Here is an 18,328-nt window from a genome sequence, read left to right on the forward strand (position 1 = left end):
TTTATAATACTTTTTAATAATGCTCTTTTAAAAATGGAAACTAAATGGAGAATTGCCATGTAAAATACCGTAACTGTAACTTTAAACAAGCACATCTGCATTCTTTTGTAAGTAAAAGCAAGAATGTAACTAAACTGCATTAATGTGCCCCCCCCCCCGCTTTTTTTTAAACATGAAAACACAAACTAACCACAAAATGCTGAAAACATAGCATATTGAAACACGCATAATTTCTGTAGTCCTCAAATGATTTGTTAGGAAATATATGAGCACCAAATGTAAAATACAAGGGAGTGATAAGTGTCACCTTCACAGAATCACAGAATCATCTAGGCTGAAAGAGAGCTCCAAGTAGTCCAACCTCTGACCTAACACTAAGTCCTCCACTAAACCATATTTCTAAGCTCTACATTCTCATTCAATACTGCAATACTTTATTAATGACAGAAATATCTGTTTTTAACGCTGCTCATGTTACAAAAAAAAAAAAAATGCAGTGATAGTCATAATGGCAGCAAAGCAGATTTCGGCACTGATTATATAAAATAGCAAATGCACAATTCAGCGGTCTTCTAAGTTAATCCACAAAAAGGTAATTAGTGGAATATAGAAAAAATAATAATCTTTCTCAGTTATTTAAGCTGTCCGAAGAGCAAAACAGAAATTCAGTTGTGTAAAATAATGCAATAGAATTTACACAAGGTTAGCTTAGGAATGTTACCTCTTTTTCAAGTCAATTGATAAAAATGTAAACAAGAATGTGCTAAAATACATTTAGCAACTTGAACGTGTGCATTTTTTTTTAAATTCCATTCAACAGTATAGCATGTAAGTGTTTAGTATTAAAAGATGCACTTTTAAAGCTTGCTTTATTTGTGGCTTGCATAAGGTGATCATGCACTTGCAGCCTAATTTTTTATTTTTGCAATCAGTCCTCCAATGGGAGTGTTCCTAAAAATATATTTGTTTGGATTGTCTAAGCTTATTTAAAACCTAAATTATCTAAAGTGTAATATAGTACAGTGATATTTATCTTACTATTAGGCCTTACATGAAGTTTTCACATTCTGCTTTCCATATGTATATTTCAGGATGTACATCACACTTGGAGGCAATATAAGCTATGTTTGTGATAAAAGAAAATATGCAGGACACATTAAAATACACTAGTCATTTTGAAACAATATTTTGTATCTTTTTTTAAAAAAAAAAATCTTTAATTCTCCTAAAGTTTTACATACAAAGAATAAATGAAATACGATCTTATTACTTTAAAATTTAATACCAGAAAATGGTGCAAGATAAAATCTATTGTGTGGTTGACTTGTTTTTAAACAGGAACCTGAGAAAGGGCAGGAAATATAACATTTTAACTAGAGAATAAAATCCCTTAATAATTTAAGTAGCTGAACAGATTTTTAATGTTCTACCACAAAACAGCAAGGCAACAGATATGGCCTTATATTCAATGAATTATCGTGAACACCCACTGCAAACCTGAATATTTTCTGCAAAAATAAAACATCAGATTATGCACAAGAATAAAAAGCATCAGAAATAGATGCACCTGATTTTTTTCTTTTTTCTTTTTTTTTTTTTTAAACCACAAACACCAGAATTTAGCATTTATGTCACAGTCCTTGAACAGTTGCTCTGAGATGACTACATTAAGCACACTATTGCACTAAGTAGACACCCCACAACAGGCTTGCACTGCAACAGTAACATGGTTTTCATACAGGCACAGACTTTGTCTTATTCATGTTCAAAAACAACATGAAATACACAACTCATTACAATATTAGAATTCATCCAACATTTCCTTGTTAGCAAAAAGTTCTTGCCACTTTGGTAACTAAAGTCACTGAATGTTTTTAAAAATTGCAGGTACCTCAAGGAAAACAGGAGTTCCTTTTTCAGCAAGGCAGCATTATATCAGAATATTTTATACCAACTAAGGCATAAAGAACTTTGCATCAGGTATACAATACTCAATCTTTGAATAAAGTTTCGTATTCTGTGTGGCGAAAGTGCATAGGGATTCCACTGGAGTAGAAAGAATCCTCTCACAGTATTAAGGCCTTTCAATTTTAAGTGAACTGTGTTAGGCAAAAGTCAACACAGTGAAAATAGATATAGATAGATATAAGCTTTCTATCTTTGTACTGGACATGACTGAAGTTTTCTCAGCATGTCTTTTCTTCTCCTAGCTGTCGTTCATCTTCTTCGTCAGCTTCCTCAATAACCTGAATTTCATCTGCTTGAGGTAAAGATGAGTTCTCAGTCAGCAGTTTAGCTCCTTCAGCTTTATTTTTTTCTTCTTCTTCAATTGCTTTCTTCCATATTTTGTGATTTTCACTTAGATGGTGTATTAGCTGGCAAAATATTCGTCGTCTACCTTTTCTTCTTTGAGCTTCTGAAAAATTAAAAGCATTAATTGATTTTTTGGGATTCAAAGTAATTACATTTTATACATACATATAAAATGCCATGTTGAAAAACAGATGTAAATTTGAGAAAAAACACAGATTCTTATTCAGAATATTTGAACAGTGACACGGAAAAGTATAGTGATGACTTTTTTTTTATTTGCAAGTCTCCTGATATTAACAAAAAAATTATTATGAGTAAAAATTAAGGTGCATAATCACAAAATCTACAATATTTGAACTCCACAATTTCAACTATCATTGTTATTCCTGAATGTATTAAATAAAAAAATGCGTGTGCAAACTCAAATACAGAAACTTACTTAAAATAAGATCGTCTTCTATTTCCTCATCATCACTCTCCGACTGTGCTCCATCATCATCTTCATTACTTTCTGCATCCTCCTCTTCATCAACCCATTGCCCTGGAAGCAACCCAGCTGCATTATAGGAATTACAAAGGGGTCCAACTATGTGAGTGATGAAAGATTCTTGCAGTTTTGCAAGCTGTGGCGAAGAGCGATCCATGAAGGGACTTATAGGCAATCCAAGACTTGCCTCCTCATCACCCTGAAAAAGAAAGGACCAAAAATACAGAACTTCTCAAAAAATTAAATTCCATTTTTAAAGATCAACTTTCGGAACGAAATAGATATTAAATGAATTGTGTCTATTTGTCAAAGGCAATAATAATATAGACTAAATGAGTGAAAATGTAAACAGGAAAATAATGATGAAAAATAAAGACATTTTCAGATTTGCACAGATCATAATCCTCCCTACAGCTTTGCTGTGATACCCTTTGTATGGATGAAGATCTAGTTCTACTGGGACTGCTATTCCTCTGCCTTTATAGGATAGCTTCAGGGTAGGCAGAAATTTGACTTCAGCTGCTAAGCTGATGAACAGAGAAAATGGGAAAGTAATCAAATAGAGTAAGGCGTTCTGGTGAATGGCTCCCTCCAAAAGCATGGGGTAGATTGAAAGGAACCACAACATCCAATATAAATTACATATATCTATATATAAATATTATATACGTATGTATTTATTTTTATAAATGAGAGAAGAAAAATTTGAGCAGTTGCTCTGATTTATAACAACTTGTCTTAGCATTTCTGTGGGACATGATTGTTTGAATTTTTTTTTCCTAAAGGAATAACTTAGAACACTAGGTGTAAGCACTTGAGGTACTAAGTGAAAACTTAAGTCTCCTAAGTGTTTTTGTAGTTTACTTGTATTATCCTAGTCTGAAAGATATTTTAATCCCTGGTTGTTGCCTTATAAATACTGAATCCCCTAGGAAATTGGCTACAGAAAAATAACTGTAGAAATGTTGTAAGATATATTTGGAGGGCCTTACAGAAGTTCTAGATGTAAAAATAGACACCCAATTTTCAGACTTTAAGTTATTTACAATAGGATTATTCATTAAAGTTCCACTGTAAACATTTATTTACATTTTAATAATGCCAATCACTAATGCATATATTTAATATTTGGTTTTGAAAGTTTTAATGTCTTCTGCCTCGGCACTATGGATTCATTGAATATACATTTCCAGTCTTGTGGATTCCATAATATTCTTTGACATGGAATCATTTCTGTTAACTTCCCAAAGTGGAAGAAGTTATTTTAGCTTATCAGTATCAACCTAAAAGGAAGAGGTGGGGAATGCACAAAACTAATATGTGAAAAATGGACAACATTAGTGGGGAATTTTTTTTCAAGCTTCTAAGAAAATAGGAAGTAAAAGATTATGTTAGCATATAAAGTATAAAAATTACTTGACAGTATTCAGAAAGAGAAGGTGGAAATACTTTACCTGAAGATTTAAGGCAAGGAATAATATTTAGCTACATATTTTTAAAGTAAATAATTGTATGTCTGTCCCAAATTAAAAAAAAAAAAAAAAACTTTCCATACCTACCTGTTCATAAAATTCATTAACAATGCCTTCTGTCCATTTCAGATGCAGCTCTCTAACTTTTGCTGGGCCATTAATATCTGCCAGTTTTATGCATATTTGACAGACAAGCAAGCGATCATTTTCATTGCTCCATTCTATACCATGACTGTTGATATCATTGACCTGTTTTGAGTACATACGTTTTTAAAAATTAAGTTAAAACTATTAATGAATATTATATTTTCAGGCTCTACACAACAGACAGACACTTGATTAAGGTTTTTCTTTTTTGTTGTTGTTTTTGTTTTTTCAATTTGTTTTGTTTTGTCATTTTTATTCAAAGTCACTTTCTATCTTTGAGAAGACTGAACCATGAGATATGATTGAGGTCTCCCATGAGTCCTGTGTGTCGCATCTGCTAAGCCTACTATGCGATACACAAACTGACATATAACTGTTCTACACATATTTGATTTTTTGGAGTCACTTAAATATAAATAATTTAAAACTTCAAATGCAAGTTATTAAAGCTATCAAATAGCAATGCAAACATTGCTATTCATGCATATCATGACCATCGTGAAATTTGTGACAACATTAAAATGTAACTAACCTTGGCATTAAATTCTGCAAGGAAATCAAAATGCTTCTTGAGATCTGTGGCAAGAATTGCTTCAATCACTAAGAAACGAAAACGCTTAAATTCTACATGATCAAGATTTGATAAGAAGTTGTATTCTGGTCGTGATAAGAAAAGATTCCAGGCAGAAGCAGCATGGTGATTTTCTAAGACTGATCTGTCATTGTAGAGAACAGCCTACACAAGAAGAAAATCATAAATGATAGGTTTAATATTTAGAATTATAATTAAATATTCTGAAGCTTAATGGACTAACAGCTTTTTTGTTGTTGTTCTTAATGAAAATATTAAATGATGTTTTCACCTTCTAGCTTTGAGGGTTAAAAGTGAAATAAAAGTGGCAGATAAGAGGAAATAAAGTAGAAAAAAATTTTCTTTCTTCAAAAGTCCTTAAAGGTCTCCTAGATCTCCGTTTATCCTTTTAGGCATACATGCACACATACACACACCCCACACTTAAAATGGAGACTTCGTATGTTTGGCAATATGTATGGGGCACACACACTAATACAAAAACAGAACAAAACAAAACCCACAGATCTAATTATATGCTGTTAATTCCTCTCAGTTCCAGTACAGTGTTTTGTTTTTAAGAATCATTTATTAAATTAGAAAATGAAAAAAACTCTAAAGTGAATTAAGAACTGTGGCTAATGCAAAATGCTGCAGAGATTCACTATTTCAATATATTACATTTAATGCTGATGAATACATTTTAACTGTAAATGAATTACAAATATTAAACAGTAGTAGATTTTACTCACAAATCCTGTGTTTATACAAAATATCTTAGAATATAACCACTTGAATATAAATTGAGTAGGACCTGAAAAGACTTTCATGGAAAACTGCAAAAAAAAATCTTCAATTTTTGACAAGATGAAGAGATTATTGATAAAATGAATGTGTTCATTTTTGAAAAGTGGAGATGAATGTCGATGTCATTTGTTTTGATTCTTCCTTACATATTGTTTTCAGTATAAACGCATAACTTTTTTATTTTTAAATCTGAAATCCTTGAAAGCTGACTGTGAAGTTCATTTTTAAAGCCTCCATCTCCTGACAAGTTGTATTAGTTTCTGATTTACTGCTGTTATTGTTATTATTATTTCAGTTTCTCCTCTCAAGCTTATTAAGAGATAGAAATCACTATGATACATATTCTTTTTCCCCGACGGTATTGCACTCATTAAGTAAAAACATTTCACTGTGAACTTCAGTTATCTTTTATTCAGTGGAATATCCTTCCCCACCACACCCTCCCCTCTCCACTTTTTTTTTTTTTATTTAAAAATTGCTCTCCCTTAAAACTTTGCTCTCCCTTGCATCTATTATAATTGTCTTTTCAACCCTGAAGAGAATCTCTACTTTCCTACTGTCTGTTCTAACAACAAACTTGAATATGAGAGACAAAAGCAAGGATGTTTTGCATATTTTTTCTTAGTTTACTCATCCACCCTTACAGATAACAATTATTTACCATAATGGACTGATTCAGAGGTCAGGAAATGCAGTTAATTGAACTGCTAAAATTTTTTTATTTTTTTTTTTTTTTTATAGTAATTGCAGAAATTAATATGATTACAGAAGACTCCCAAAATGTGATATATCCACGAGTTTCGCTGCTTAGACAGTTGTAGAACCAGCTTTCTGAAATAATCTATTACTATAACCTGCGTTTATTTATTTTTTTGCTTATAGATTTGTAAACTGAAAAATATTTTTATATATTTGCACAACCGATACACACGAAACACATTGGAATTTATCAGGAAAAACTGTTACACGAGTAAATATAAATTAATTTCCCTGTGCCTTATATTGGGCAAATGATCCCTAAACAGGCAATAGTAGTGATATAGAAGAAAGGCAATTATACTATTTTGATTTCAGATAGAGACAAATAATTTTCTGGTTAAAGAATCTCTTACCTGTGGTGCATTTGTAGCTACTAGAAAAGCATTTGTACGACCAGGATGATCATAATCATGCATGGCAGCTGCTACATATAAAGCCATCAATTCCAAGGCAGGAATGTTTGATGCCAGGCACCCATAGCTATCATCAGCAACAGAACAGGTTTTTGAAGAAATATAGTTGACTTGAACAGGGGCAACACCACTAGCTTCATCTACAAAAATTGAAAATAGAAAAATAAAATATTTAGAATGTGATTCATTTATATTTTTAATACATTTTAAATGACTCAGTGTTACTTTAAAATACTAACATAATCTTAATAAGGTTATCCTTACAATTGTGGAGATGAATAATTATCAAAGAAGGAATTCTTATATCTTAAAGAAGGAACAAAAAGGAAAAGAAAAAAGTCATATTACTGCTTTTCCCAGCAATTTTGAATTACAGTTAAAAAGGCCAGTAAGCAGAAAATTCATGACTACATTGGTTATCCAAAATAGTAGATACAATCGTACAAATATATAGAAAATTTTAAAGATGTTAAATAGGATGGCAGGACATTCTGGAGTATTTAAGAAGTGTCCCAGAATGGAAAAGCCATATGTTCCTGTTCTAAAACCAATTCCTTAGTACTGCATGCAGATATCAATATACCTTAGGGATCTTTTTTTCAGACATGATCTCCCACAACAGTCCTGAAAGATAACTATCATTCACACAAATAAAAAAGACTTTTGGAAGAGCTGTTACTACTCATATGTGGGAAAAAAAAATTAGTCTAATGTATTCCAAGTGCTAAACATGTACTGACTGTAGCAGTATGCAGAGGTTTCATTCAGCATAAAAAGCTTAAGTGAAACGGTATTCTTGGCTAACAAGTCAGCTCATCTAATAACTGTTCTAAAATCAACTGCATGATACTTCTGAATTGTTTATACTAATATTTGAATGGTATATACTAATATTGTCAGATATCTACTGCCTTATATTAAAATATAAGCAATAATATTTGAGTTACAAGAATTTATTTTTTTTCCCCTGAGAATCACAGAATGGCCTGGATTGGAATGGACCTTAAAGATCATCTTGTCTCAACCTCCCTGCTCTGGCAGGGTTGCCAACCACTACAGCATGCTGCCTAGAGCTGCAGTTTTGTTTAATTTATTGTAGTTTCATTAAAATATTATTACAGCAAATGAATAGAAGTAAACTATGTGGATACATACCCATATCACTCTCCATTATATGCTCATTATGAATTTGCTGAAATCCAGGAATGGGCCGTGTTGTCAGATACCATACTGCATGAAGAACATCCGTGGCATGTATACGATTGTGATCTGAAAATTATAAAAACAAACAAACAAACAAAAACACAAATAAGCAAGTGAGCTACTTTACACCCTTTACTCAGGCTTTGGTGTGCAAGTTAATTTTAAAAATCCACATAAAAAAAAAAAAAAACATATATATATATATATATCTTGAAAATAAAGAAAAAGAAAATAGAAACAAAACTATTTGTAATATTTTTCAAATTTCACACAGACATGATACATTATATTTGACTTTTAATTCTCATGAAGCTTTATTCAATGACATTTTCTTATTCTTTCCTTTTCCCTACCTGTGTTGTAAACTTACTGTAACCAGTGTTTCCAGACAAAAAAAAAACACTAACACTTATGTATATTCATACATCGCATAAGATACACTGTGTATCTTATAAAAAATAAATAAATAAATAAAAATAAAAATGTAGTAATACACAAAACATCAAAACAATTATTTACGTTTAACTTACATTAATAACTTGGAGAAACGAGCAGAAAAATGAAATTAAGGACAGATAGAAAGAATGGAACTAACTCAGTTGAGTGGACTTGTTGACACTGTACTTCTTGTGACATTATTCATATAAAAACCAAACCTCTACTTTCTTTTATTAAAACATGAAATTAACTGTTTTTGAGTGTTGTATTTCTACAGAAATACCAGGGGCAAATCAGTACAGAAAAATCAGTAAAAGGACTGATCAGCTAGTTCCAAATTGGTTAAAACCCCAAGGTAGAATTGAGCTTTGCTATTTAATATCTAAAGAACTATTTTTGTTATGTAATCCATTTGTTTTCCATTAAAATTATATTTCTAATGGGATCTCATAGAATGTTAGTGGTATGCCACAAAAAGAATTAGAGATCTACAGTGGATCACAGACTGACTATAAAACTAAACACACTATTAAAAGATGTGTTATGTGAAAACCTGAAATTATTTGTTCTGCCACTCTTGGATTTTGTAAAGCCAGAGAAGACGTGGAATACAGTAGGAATAGGGATCAAGGATTTACAAAGTAAAATTAGAACCAATTTTGTGTATAATAAGGGACTTTAAAGTAACCCAGCAGGCCTTCAAAGTACAAGAAAATGCATTGAATGTGATTAAACAACAGTTCCATCTATCTATCACAAAGGAACCACAAAAAAAATCTAATGGACCAAATATAAGGAAAATTTCAATTAAATTTAAAGAAAAAAAAAAAAAAAAAAAAACAATTGAACTGGTAGTAGACACTATATCACAGTGTTTTTAAGAAATAAGTGAGGTAAAAATTGTTCATTCTCTACGCATACTTCATCTGACCTGAGAGTCAGGAAAGGATTAAGTGACCTTTTAAATCAGTGATAGTGAGCTACTAGCATTGATAGATACCATTCTGACACCTAGGGACATCTGGGTTGGCACAAACACTTGTGACATGATTTTATTTTATTTTTAAATTTGGCAACACTAAACAGAGAGATGAATGATTGCTGTCCAAGTTCTTTATTTTCTCATAGCTCTACTACAGGACTAATCCAATTTTCTACTAAATCAACAGATGTTCTATTGATTTAAGTATGTTGGATTCGGTTACTCATTCAAATAATTTAAGATTATATTCAGCCTATACATTAACAATTTCCATTTCGTTTTTTTTTTTTTTTCTTTTTTGTGCAGTAAATTAAATAAGTTCTAAATTCTGAGAAATATAATAATTAAAACATACCTATTCCTCAATATTAAATATTAATACAGAACTCAAAGAGATACACTAACATATAAGAAAAAACACACGCAATTATATATTACTCACAGGGAATATCTCTGTAGCCATTTTCCAGCGCACAGAAGTAATTCATGAATTCTTGAATTGGGATTTTGAAAATCTCAAACAAACCAGTGTCTTGAAACAGAGTATAAGTTACCTAAACATACATTAAAATGAATTTTAGTCTGAAAGATTCCTAAGCATATTCTGTTTTTGCAACTTAAAAAATGTTCTTGTTTTTAAAATTTTGCTTGCCGATAGAGCTGGAAATTACTGATATGCCATTAAAATTTACCTGAAAGCTAATGTCATACAGTTGCATGTTTAATCATTTTAACACCAAAAATATGCACTTTTATATTCCTCTCAAATACAGGATAATAAAACCTTTTTTCTCTACTGATAAATTATATTTCCAACTGATTATTTTAATAACATTCTCTAAAATTATCCATGATACGTTCCATTAGTAACCTAAAAAAGAAGAAATCTATATTCTTACTTATTACTCTAAAATTCAGATTACCTAACTATCGTAGCAGATCCATTAATAGGGAGGACAGGGGAAAAGGTAGAGAGTCACCCCACACCTTTATTTATTTTTAGAGAACTTAAATTCTATTCTTTCTAACCCCTGTGAAATATCTCGGGTATTTTTAAAACAATATGTCTGATAAACCAAAAAATATTTCAAAATATTTTTTAACATGTACATGACACGTACAGACAAATACTGTGCAAATACATTAAGCTGTACAAGTAGAACAGAGTGACTATAAAGACCGAAAACCAGTTAAGGCCACAAATATTGTGAAAGCTTTTTAAAACAAGACACTACACCTCTTTTGCCTCCTCCTTCCCAGACACTTGAGAGAACGTGAAAATCTCTGAAGTGTGGGAGGTGTTCAAAGAAACATGAGAGCAAAATGAAGGGACATCCCTCCTTCCAGCTGTCCCAACCAGCCCCCTTACACATACTCAATCTGAGAACCTTCCAACTGATAATGGTAAAATGCAGTTTTTATTTGGCTTTTAACCAAAGTATATATTGGATGTTTACAGAACAACTAACAAAAGGAGTGGGGGAAGAGGAGGAGGAAGAAGACAGGTGATACACATGTATACAGAACTATTCCAGAACATGTGATAGAGTTAAGTAGAAACCTGCACACTTAAGTACTTACAGGTTTGAATACCAGACTGCACACAAATGAAACGCAAGCTAATACAGATCCCAAAGTACCAGTATACAACTGTAAAAATACCACTCAAAAATGGATTGTGGCGTTCTCGACTGCACATTAACAGCAGTCAATAACTGAGGTGACAAAAAACCTGTCAACATTTGCTTAAAAAAAAAAAAAAAAAAAAAAACAACTGAAGACTTAAAACAATAGCCAGAATATTTGTGGATAATAAAAGAAAAGACAGTGCCTAATGACAAAAATGAAGTTTTCCTCATTGCTTTTTCCATGCCTTCAGTATAGATGCAGATCTATTTTTCCACCTGCACGAGTCCTTTAAATCATTTTCCTTCCTTCCAGCTACTTGTTCATAACACTACCCTTGAACCAAAAGAAACATACATTCTACCTGAACGTAAAAAAATAAAATACTAGCAAGAAAAAAAAAAACTTTTCATCTTTGTATTAGAACCAAATCCACCTCATACTATAGCCCCATGATTTCTAAATCCAGAATAAAGAAAGAAACAGAAGTTTACAGATGACATTAATGAATAGGAGAGGCTGGGAAAGACCAAACAGGATCATTATTTTGCACCTGCCATTAGATTGGCTTCAGCACAACATAAAACTGCACGAAAGAGCTTAGTAGTAAGTCAGAAAGAGATAAAAGGGATACTACATGCAGAAAGCAGCATGGAAAAAAAATCCCATTGTTTGTAGGATCAAGAGGCAAAAGACTGCCTAAAAGATCACTTCTCTTCCCCCACAGGTGTAGCTCTGGCAGAATTATTTTACTGAAATAAAGAAAAAAGAAATGGTTGACAAACAAGGTAGCAATTCTGAAAGCAGGAGACATTTTTTATTTTTTTTTTAAGTAGGAAATGGCACATTACTACAAAACCCATTCCAGTAAGCATGAATCTAACCTATTTTACATTGAAAATAAAATTCAGAAGAATTGGAGCAAGTTGTAAATAAATAAATCACTTATGGTTTACTATGAGATGGAGTACGTGAAAAATGGTATTTCCACTTTTCAAGTTAGTGTTCAAATTTATGTTGACTGCAAAACTTTACAATAGTTTAAATAAAATATAAAAGCTTGACAGTTTTATACGCCCTCCCTCTCCCTCATATAATAAAATACAACAAACCTGGCTAAGGATCCTTCCAGACTGGTCTCCCATTTCTTGTACAAGGTCAAAAATTTGGAAGTTCCAATTGTTCATTTTCTCCATTAGTGAGTCATGTTCTATTAACATTGTTTCTAATGAAGGATTCTGCTCTACCTGTATGAAAGTAAGACACTTAATCATCTCTAAAATAAGAATGAAAACTAATTTGTCAGCTATATTGACAAGAAAACATCAAAATGATAAAACCTTATTGAACTTATTGAATGGTGCCGTAACTGTGGCTATGAGAAAAATTGTAAATCAACAGCTCAAATAGCACAGTTAATTGCTTGGCTTTTCATATTTGGGGGAAGCTTTCTGAGATGGTACCATTATTATTATTATTAAAGCAAGTTGAGTTAATAAAACAAAGCAAAAACATGCATAAGCTAACATTTACTGAGCTTTGACAATTCCTTATCTGAACCAGATTTGAAAAATTGATGTATAGACCCAAAATGGTAGAAAGGTGTATTCAACAACTTGTCTTCTTGCACTACCAATATGCAGCATTGTGTGAACAGTGTCTTTATAGTTTCACTGAAATTGATGTATCACTCATAAACTTCAAAGAGAAAATACAAGTCAATTAGTATTTGAACATACTACCTACATTAAATCCACACAAATTAATTTTGGTCAACAGTAATTAGTGCAAGTCATCATCTTGTTATTTGCTACTGAAATTCTTGTGAGGCAGAAATACCCTATTATTAACTGTAAATTTGAATTCCAGTGATGCACCATTTCCCTTCAGTCACTACAGATATTAGCAATAATAAAACCTCTTTACTACACGTTACAAATGATATTTTATTGATAGAAGTTACTGCAAGTTCTTTTGCAATTTTGTGCTTACAAGTGGACTATTTTGTGTTTGAATGATTGTTTCCTTCTTTTCATCTTTTGTCTTCTCTGTATGGTAGAAAGATTCTTTTGGAACACTAGTGCTTCCAGCTTCACCTTAAAGAAAATAAATAGATAAATACTATATCAATCATTTATTTGTAAAATATTAATGACTAATAATTCTTTTACTTTTACGGATTTCTTCACAGAAAGATAAATAATGGATTGTTTCTAAAACACTTATTTAAGAATTTAACAACAAAGTGTCAAGGGATAAAATCTATTAGACAAAATGTATTCGAAGATTTAGAAAAAGTAGAAGCATGACTTTTTACTTTTACAAATTGGTGCAGTGCTTAGTTTAGTTGAGATAGTACAGAAATTTTTGACATACTGAGTAGGGGTCTATAAAGCTATGACTGGAAGCCTATTATATAATGCTTATTCTGAAGCAGTTTAATATTGTAGATTATCCAAATTATCCCAAGTGGCAAGTTGAAATAAAATATGCATATAAATTATTTAAAGTATAGTGAAATTTCATGTAGAAATATAAAAATATTAATTTAACTGGCTTTTAAGAAAACACAAATATTTGTCTATTTTGAAATCCCACCTGATTTTTTGTCTTTATATTCTGCAAATTCTTGTTCTGGTGTTGGAACAGCCTTGAGTATGTGACATCCACAGCTTACAGAATACATGAAAAATATTTAAAACATTCAGTAATTTTCTTCTTTTGCTATTGCTGTGTTGTATTGAAAAAAATCTGCAAATTACTTTTCTTAAAAAGATATGCTTTTCAAGGTTCCTCCACCAAGTGACCTTAGTATTTTCTTCTAAATTAAGTACATACAGATTTAGCCTGTACTTAGAAAATAATCAGCCATCACCTCCCCTGGACTCTCTTCCATGAATTAACAACATAGAGATAATTCTTTAGGAAGTGTTAGAATTAAATTCCCAGGTCGGAAGTCATCCTTCTCTAAAATATGTAAATTATTATTGCTCTACAATAACTACTGCATTTCCTACCAAGGATGAAGTGTTTCACTACATTAGTACACAACTCAATGATACAGCATCATTTAGTTCCCTGGATAATATACATACAAATTATTATGAGATGATGTTCTTTTATTTTTTCCTCAATATTAACAAATAATAGGCCCTGTTATTGTTTTCAATGAAAATAGTATGTTCAATACACATGAAGTTACTAAAAATGTAACAGATTACAGTACCTGCTACACACATGACCTATAGGTGTTTTAACTTGCTGCTGAAAATCTGAAGAATTAAATGTGTACGCTGGAGGCTTATAAATATTAATGCTTGGTTTTGTAAGAAAATCAGCGGTATCAGGAAATTCTACAGGTGACCAGCTGCTGAGGGTCCCACTGGAGACAGATCCATGATTAGGTGAACCCACAGGACTCAGGCCAGAAGAAGCACCTTCCAAAACAAATATAACATTGGGTTCAGACTATAATAATAGTCTTATTCTTTAGAAAGACTGAAAATAAACAACAGTAATTTTTATGAATTGTAAAGAATGTGGAAGTTTTCAAAATGCGGTGTACAGTTCACATTGTTAATAACATATAGATCAGCAAGATTTATTCCTGATTTTGAGATCTACAAATATACAACAGTCTAGGCAATATATCTGAAGGAGCAGACTATGTAATGCATAACATCTAGCTTTTGAAGGTTTTGTTTTGTTTTTAGCTTTGGAAAACTTTAATTGGTTGCTGAAATTTTCTCTATTCCTTTCTGATTCAGGATCACATTTTTTCCAGAACAAATGACCAAAAAAACCTCAGTATCGATAAATGACCTAGTGCAAACTCTTTTACCTCATTGTTTTGTAATGAAGGAAAAATAGACTTAATGACATTTTTAAAAACAAAAGAAAAAAAAAAAAAAAAGTAATCATATTTTTGAAGCAAGGGATTAAAGCTGGCAGATACTGGCCATTTTGACAGTGATGTGTCATTTTGTTAGTGGTATGGTAATCTGTCCAAATCTGACTATTAAGTCGTTAAAAACAAATTAACAAAAACAACTGAAGTTCATTGTAATTAGATATTTACAAACAAAACAAAACAAAAAAGCACCTTAATCTTCCATGAAATTCACCATTCCTGTTCAAACACTAAGCTAGGTTTTACTTCAGGTAATCTAGGAAAGAAAACTGGTAAAACTGCACTTTGACTACTATGTGCCTGACATGAATTTACAACAACTTTTGGTGTTAAGCCAAATATCAGTTCTTTCCTATGCAAAAATACAAAAAATATAGGTCTATGAGTGCAAAAGGTAAGTTATAACCATTGTAAACATACTTTCATCAAAAACAATAAAGTGCTCTTTGTCAATGGCTCAAAGAGCAAAATCATGAAGTATTCTTTGGATATTCCATTGATGAATTTGTCCTGCAAGCTATGAAGCAAAAACTCCATCATATTTTTTGTGATTGGTAGTGCATGACAACAAATTACTAAGAGAACATACAGTAGGCATTAACTGCCCTTAAAAAAGGAATCCATACATTATACGCTTCAAACAGTATCACAGGCTGCACTGAATTGACTCACATACCTCAAGAGAAGTAAGTAATTGCATTTTGTTATATGTAAAATATATATATTTTTTGAAGCCTACAGTGCATAAATAACATTGTTCCATTACAAAATGCAGCACTACTAAAAAAAAAAAAAAAAAAAAAAAAAAAAGGTCCTTATTAAGGTCTGTGAACTTAGCAATTTTCAACAATTACCAACCATGCTGAATATAACAACTTGCAGATACATTGCATTAGGTGACTAGTGAGCTTTTTACAAAGTTATGTTAACTGTAACTTTGAATTTCTTAGAAGCAGATTAAAAACGTCTAGATACTAAGTGTGTGTGTGTGTGTATATAATGTATATAGAACATGTTGGTATTATACAGGTACTACATTTGCATTAAATAAATAAATATAAACAATTGTAACACACGATGTACTGCTTTGACATCCTGCCACTAGGCTATACAAATCACACAATCTTACTTGTTCGTCTGGAACTTAAATGATGAGCCAATGTTATTGAAGATGACCTTTGTTTTGGTATTGTCAGCAGAGTTGCACCAAACGATCCATTTGAATGAGTTCCTTGGCTGAAAAACAAAAACAAAAAAAATTTATTCTACCCTACCTTTGTATTCCATCAATAAATTTTATTTTATCAAATAAAATGCTTGTAAAACAGCTAGACTAAGTTCCACTACCATTCAAGAAAAAGAGAGTACTAGACAGAAATAAAAGGCAAGATCAGCTAGACAATATGTTGATTATGTAGAATAATCATCATCATCTAGGTACTAGATAAAAGCCACAGCAAATATTATGTGGTCCTAAAATAATACATATAACCAGAATACTTGTCATAGAATTTATTGTCTAAAATTTTATTTACTTTTCTTGAATATTGTCTAGAAGGGGTCCAATATTCTTCTGAACAATCACATTCGTCAGCTAGACCTTTCCACAGAACACCGTTCAATTCTTTCATGACCATTCACTTTTTAAGAAATGCTATGAAAAGACAGATTTTCAAGATTATGAAGTAACTGGAATTTGCTGAATTATTCTGTCTTGAATGACTGCTTAATATACCCCTGCTAAATATTACACAATAACACATAATTTTATTCTTCTGGGATAATATCAGATACTTTAGTGTATGTTTTAACAAAGCAGGCTTTTTTCTAATAGCTCTGAAAGCATTTAAAATATTGTTCAGAGAAGATGTGGATGTCCCTCCCCTGGAAGTATTCAAGGCCAGGTGGAAAGGTGCTTTGGGCAACCTGGTCTGGTGGGAGGTGTCCCTGCCCATGGCAGGGGGTTGGAACTGGATGGCCTTTAAGGTCCTTTCCAACCCAAAACATTCTCTGATTAGGTACATTGCAAATATCATGACAGCCTTATGAAGCTACAGCCTGCTTTTCAAAACAGCTCCACATTTTTAATTAATCATAAATTATCTTAAAAATAAAGTTGTTTTTGACTGTCATATTTTACTTCAGTAGATACATTGTCAAACTCGACTGTTAAATTATGCCATCTGCTGTCGTAGGCATGAAATTGCACTCCAAAATTCCCGTTATATATTTGTTAGATAATAAAAACATGATATGCAATTAAAAGCAACTGTATACATGTAATCTAAAATAAGAATACTTCTAAAAATAGTTATTTCATTTCAGTGTGGGAAAACAATATCTACTCAAACAGCTTTAGTCTCTTTTTTTTTTTTAAATCAGATTTCAAAGAAAAGTCAAACATTAAAAAAATACCAGATTTTTTAAGTATATAGCAAAAAATGAGTTAAAAAATAAGGACAGATTTATTATCTTGAAGTCTGATGCTGACTTGTTAGACAATTTTTTTTAAAATGTTCAGGTCGACAATTAGGGCAGAGTGAATTTTTTGCTGTTTGAATGCTGTTCAGCTTTCATGATTTACATGCATCTAAAGCATATAAAAATGTTGCATTAGTATTTAGTATATGAAAACTATATATTAATCAAGGCCCATTCACCTCAAACTAGTGTTTGAATGACAAACCAAATCAAGAGCCTGCATGCAAAGCTCTGTGTACTGTCACGTACCACTGTTTAATGTCACGTCTTTCTCATCTCAGTTAGAATTCAGGCGAAAGTAGTCACTGTATGTAATAATCTTTTGATTGTTGATAAGCTTTCCTCATAGTAAACAGCTTCCTGGTTCACTCTCCCTTTCTACTATTAGCCTGCGCATCTTTGCTTCTTTTCTAACAGTCCTAACAGGAACCCTTGTAGGGGTGACTCACCTCCCCAAGGCTGGAAAAGATATGCCTGTTCTTTTGCCAAGTTATTTTGCTGACAATTTAAGGGGCTAACTTAAAGAGCCAGAGCCAATGGGACAAAGAGACGGGGTCATGATCTAGGAACACAGGACTGCCTCTCTATTTCCAGTCTATTTAACTGACTAGATTTTTTCAAACACTGATAACCAAATTATCAAGAAATTATAAACTTCATCTACTGCCATAGTGAGCATACAGCAGTGAGCATTTGTGATGTGCTTTCATATTGCACCT

The 18,328-nt window shown here is 31.8% G+C and overlaps 1 protein-coding gene across 1 annotated transcript in view; it reads right to left on the reverse strand.

Moving 5' to 3' along the window:
• Positions 1–334: 334 nt before the first annotated feature.
• Positions 335–18,328, reverse strand: part of PDE3B (phosphodiesterase 3B) — an 87,471-nt gene continuing 69,477 nt past the window's right edge. Inside the window, exons 5-16 of the mRNA XM_082762654.1 lie at positions 16,258–16,364; positions 14,445–14,655; positions 13,817–13,890; positions 13,211–13,314; positions 12,331–12,465; positions 10,035–10,146; positions 8,125–8,238; positions 6,910–7,109; positions 4,952–5,155; positions 4,360–4,521; positions 2,753–2,999; positions 335–2,416 (exon numbers count right to left, since the gene is read on the reverse strand). Coding sequence (XP_082618780.1) covers positions 2,187–2,416; positions 2,753–2,999; positions 4,360–4,521; positions 4,952–5,155; positions 6,910–7,109; positions 8,125–8,238; positions 10,035–10,146; positions 12,331–12,465; positions 13,211–13,314; positions 13,817–13,890; positions 14,445–14,655; positions 16,258–16,364 — 1,900 coding nt within the window. The 3' untranslated portion in view covers positions 335–2,186. The remainder of the gene's footprint in view (positions 2,417–2,752; positions 3,000–4,359; positions 4,522–4,951; positions 5,156–6,909; positions 7,110–8,124; positions 8,239–10,034; positions 10,147–12,330; positions 12,466–13,210; positions 13,315–13,816; positions 13,891–14,444; positions 14,656–16,257; positions 16,365–18,328) is intronic.

Source organism: Aythya marila (genome assembly GCF_965140915.1).
Source record: "Aythya marila genome assembly, chromosome: 5".
NCBI lineage: Eukaryota > Metazoa > Chordata > Aves > Anseriformes > Anatidae > Aythya > Aythya marila.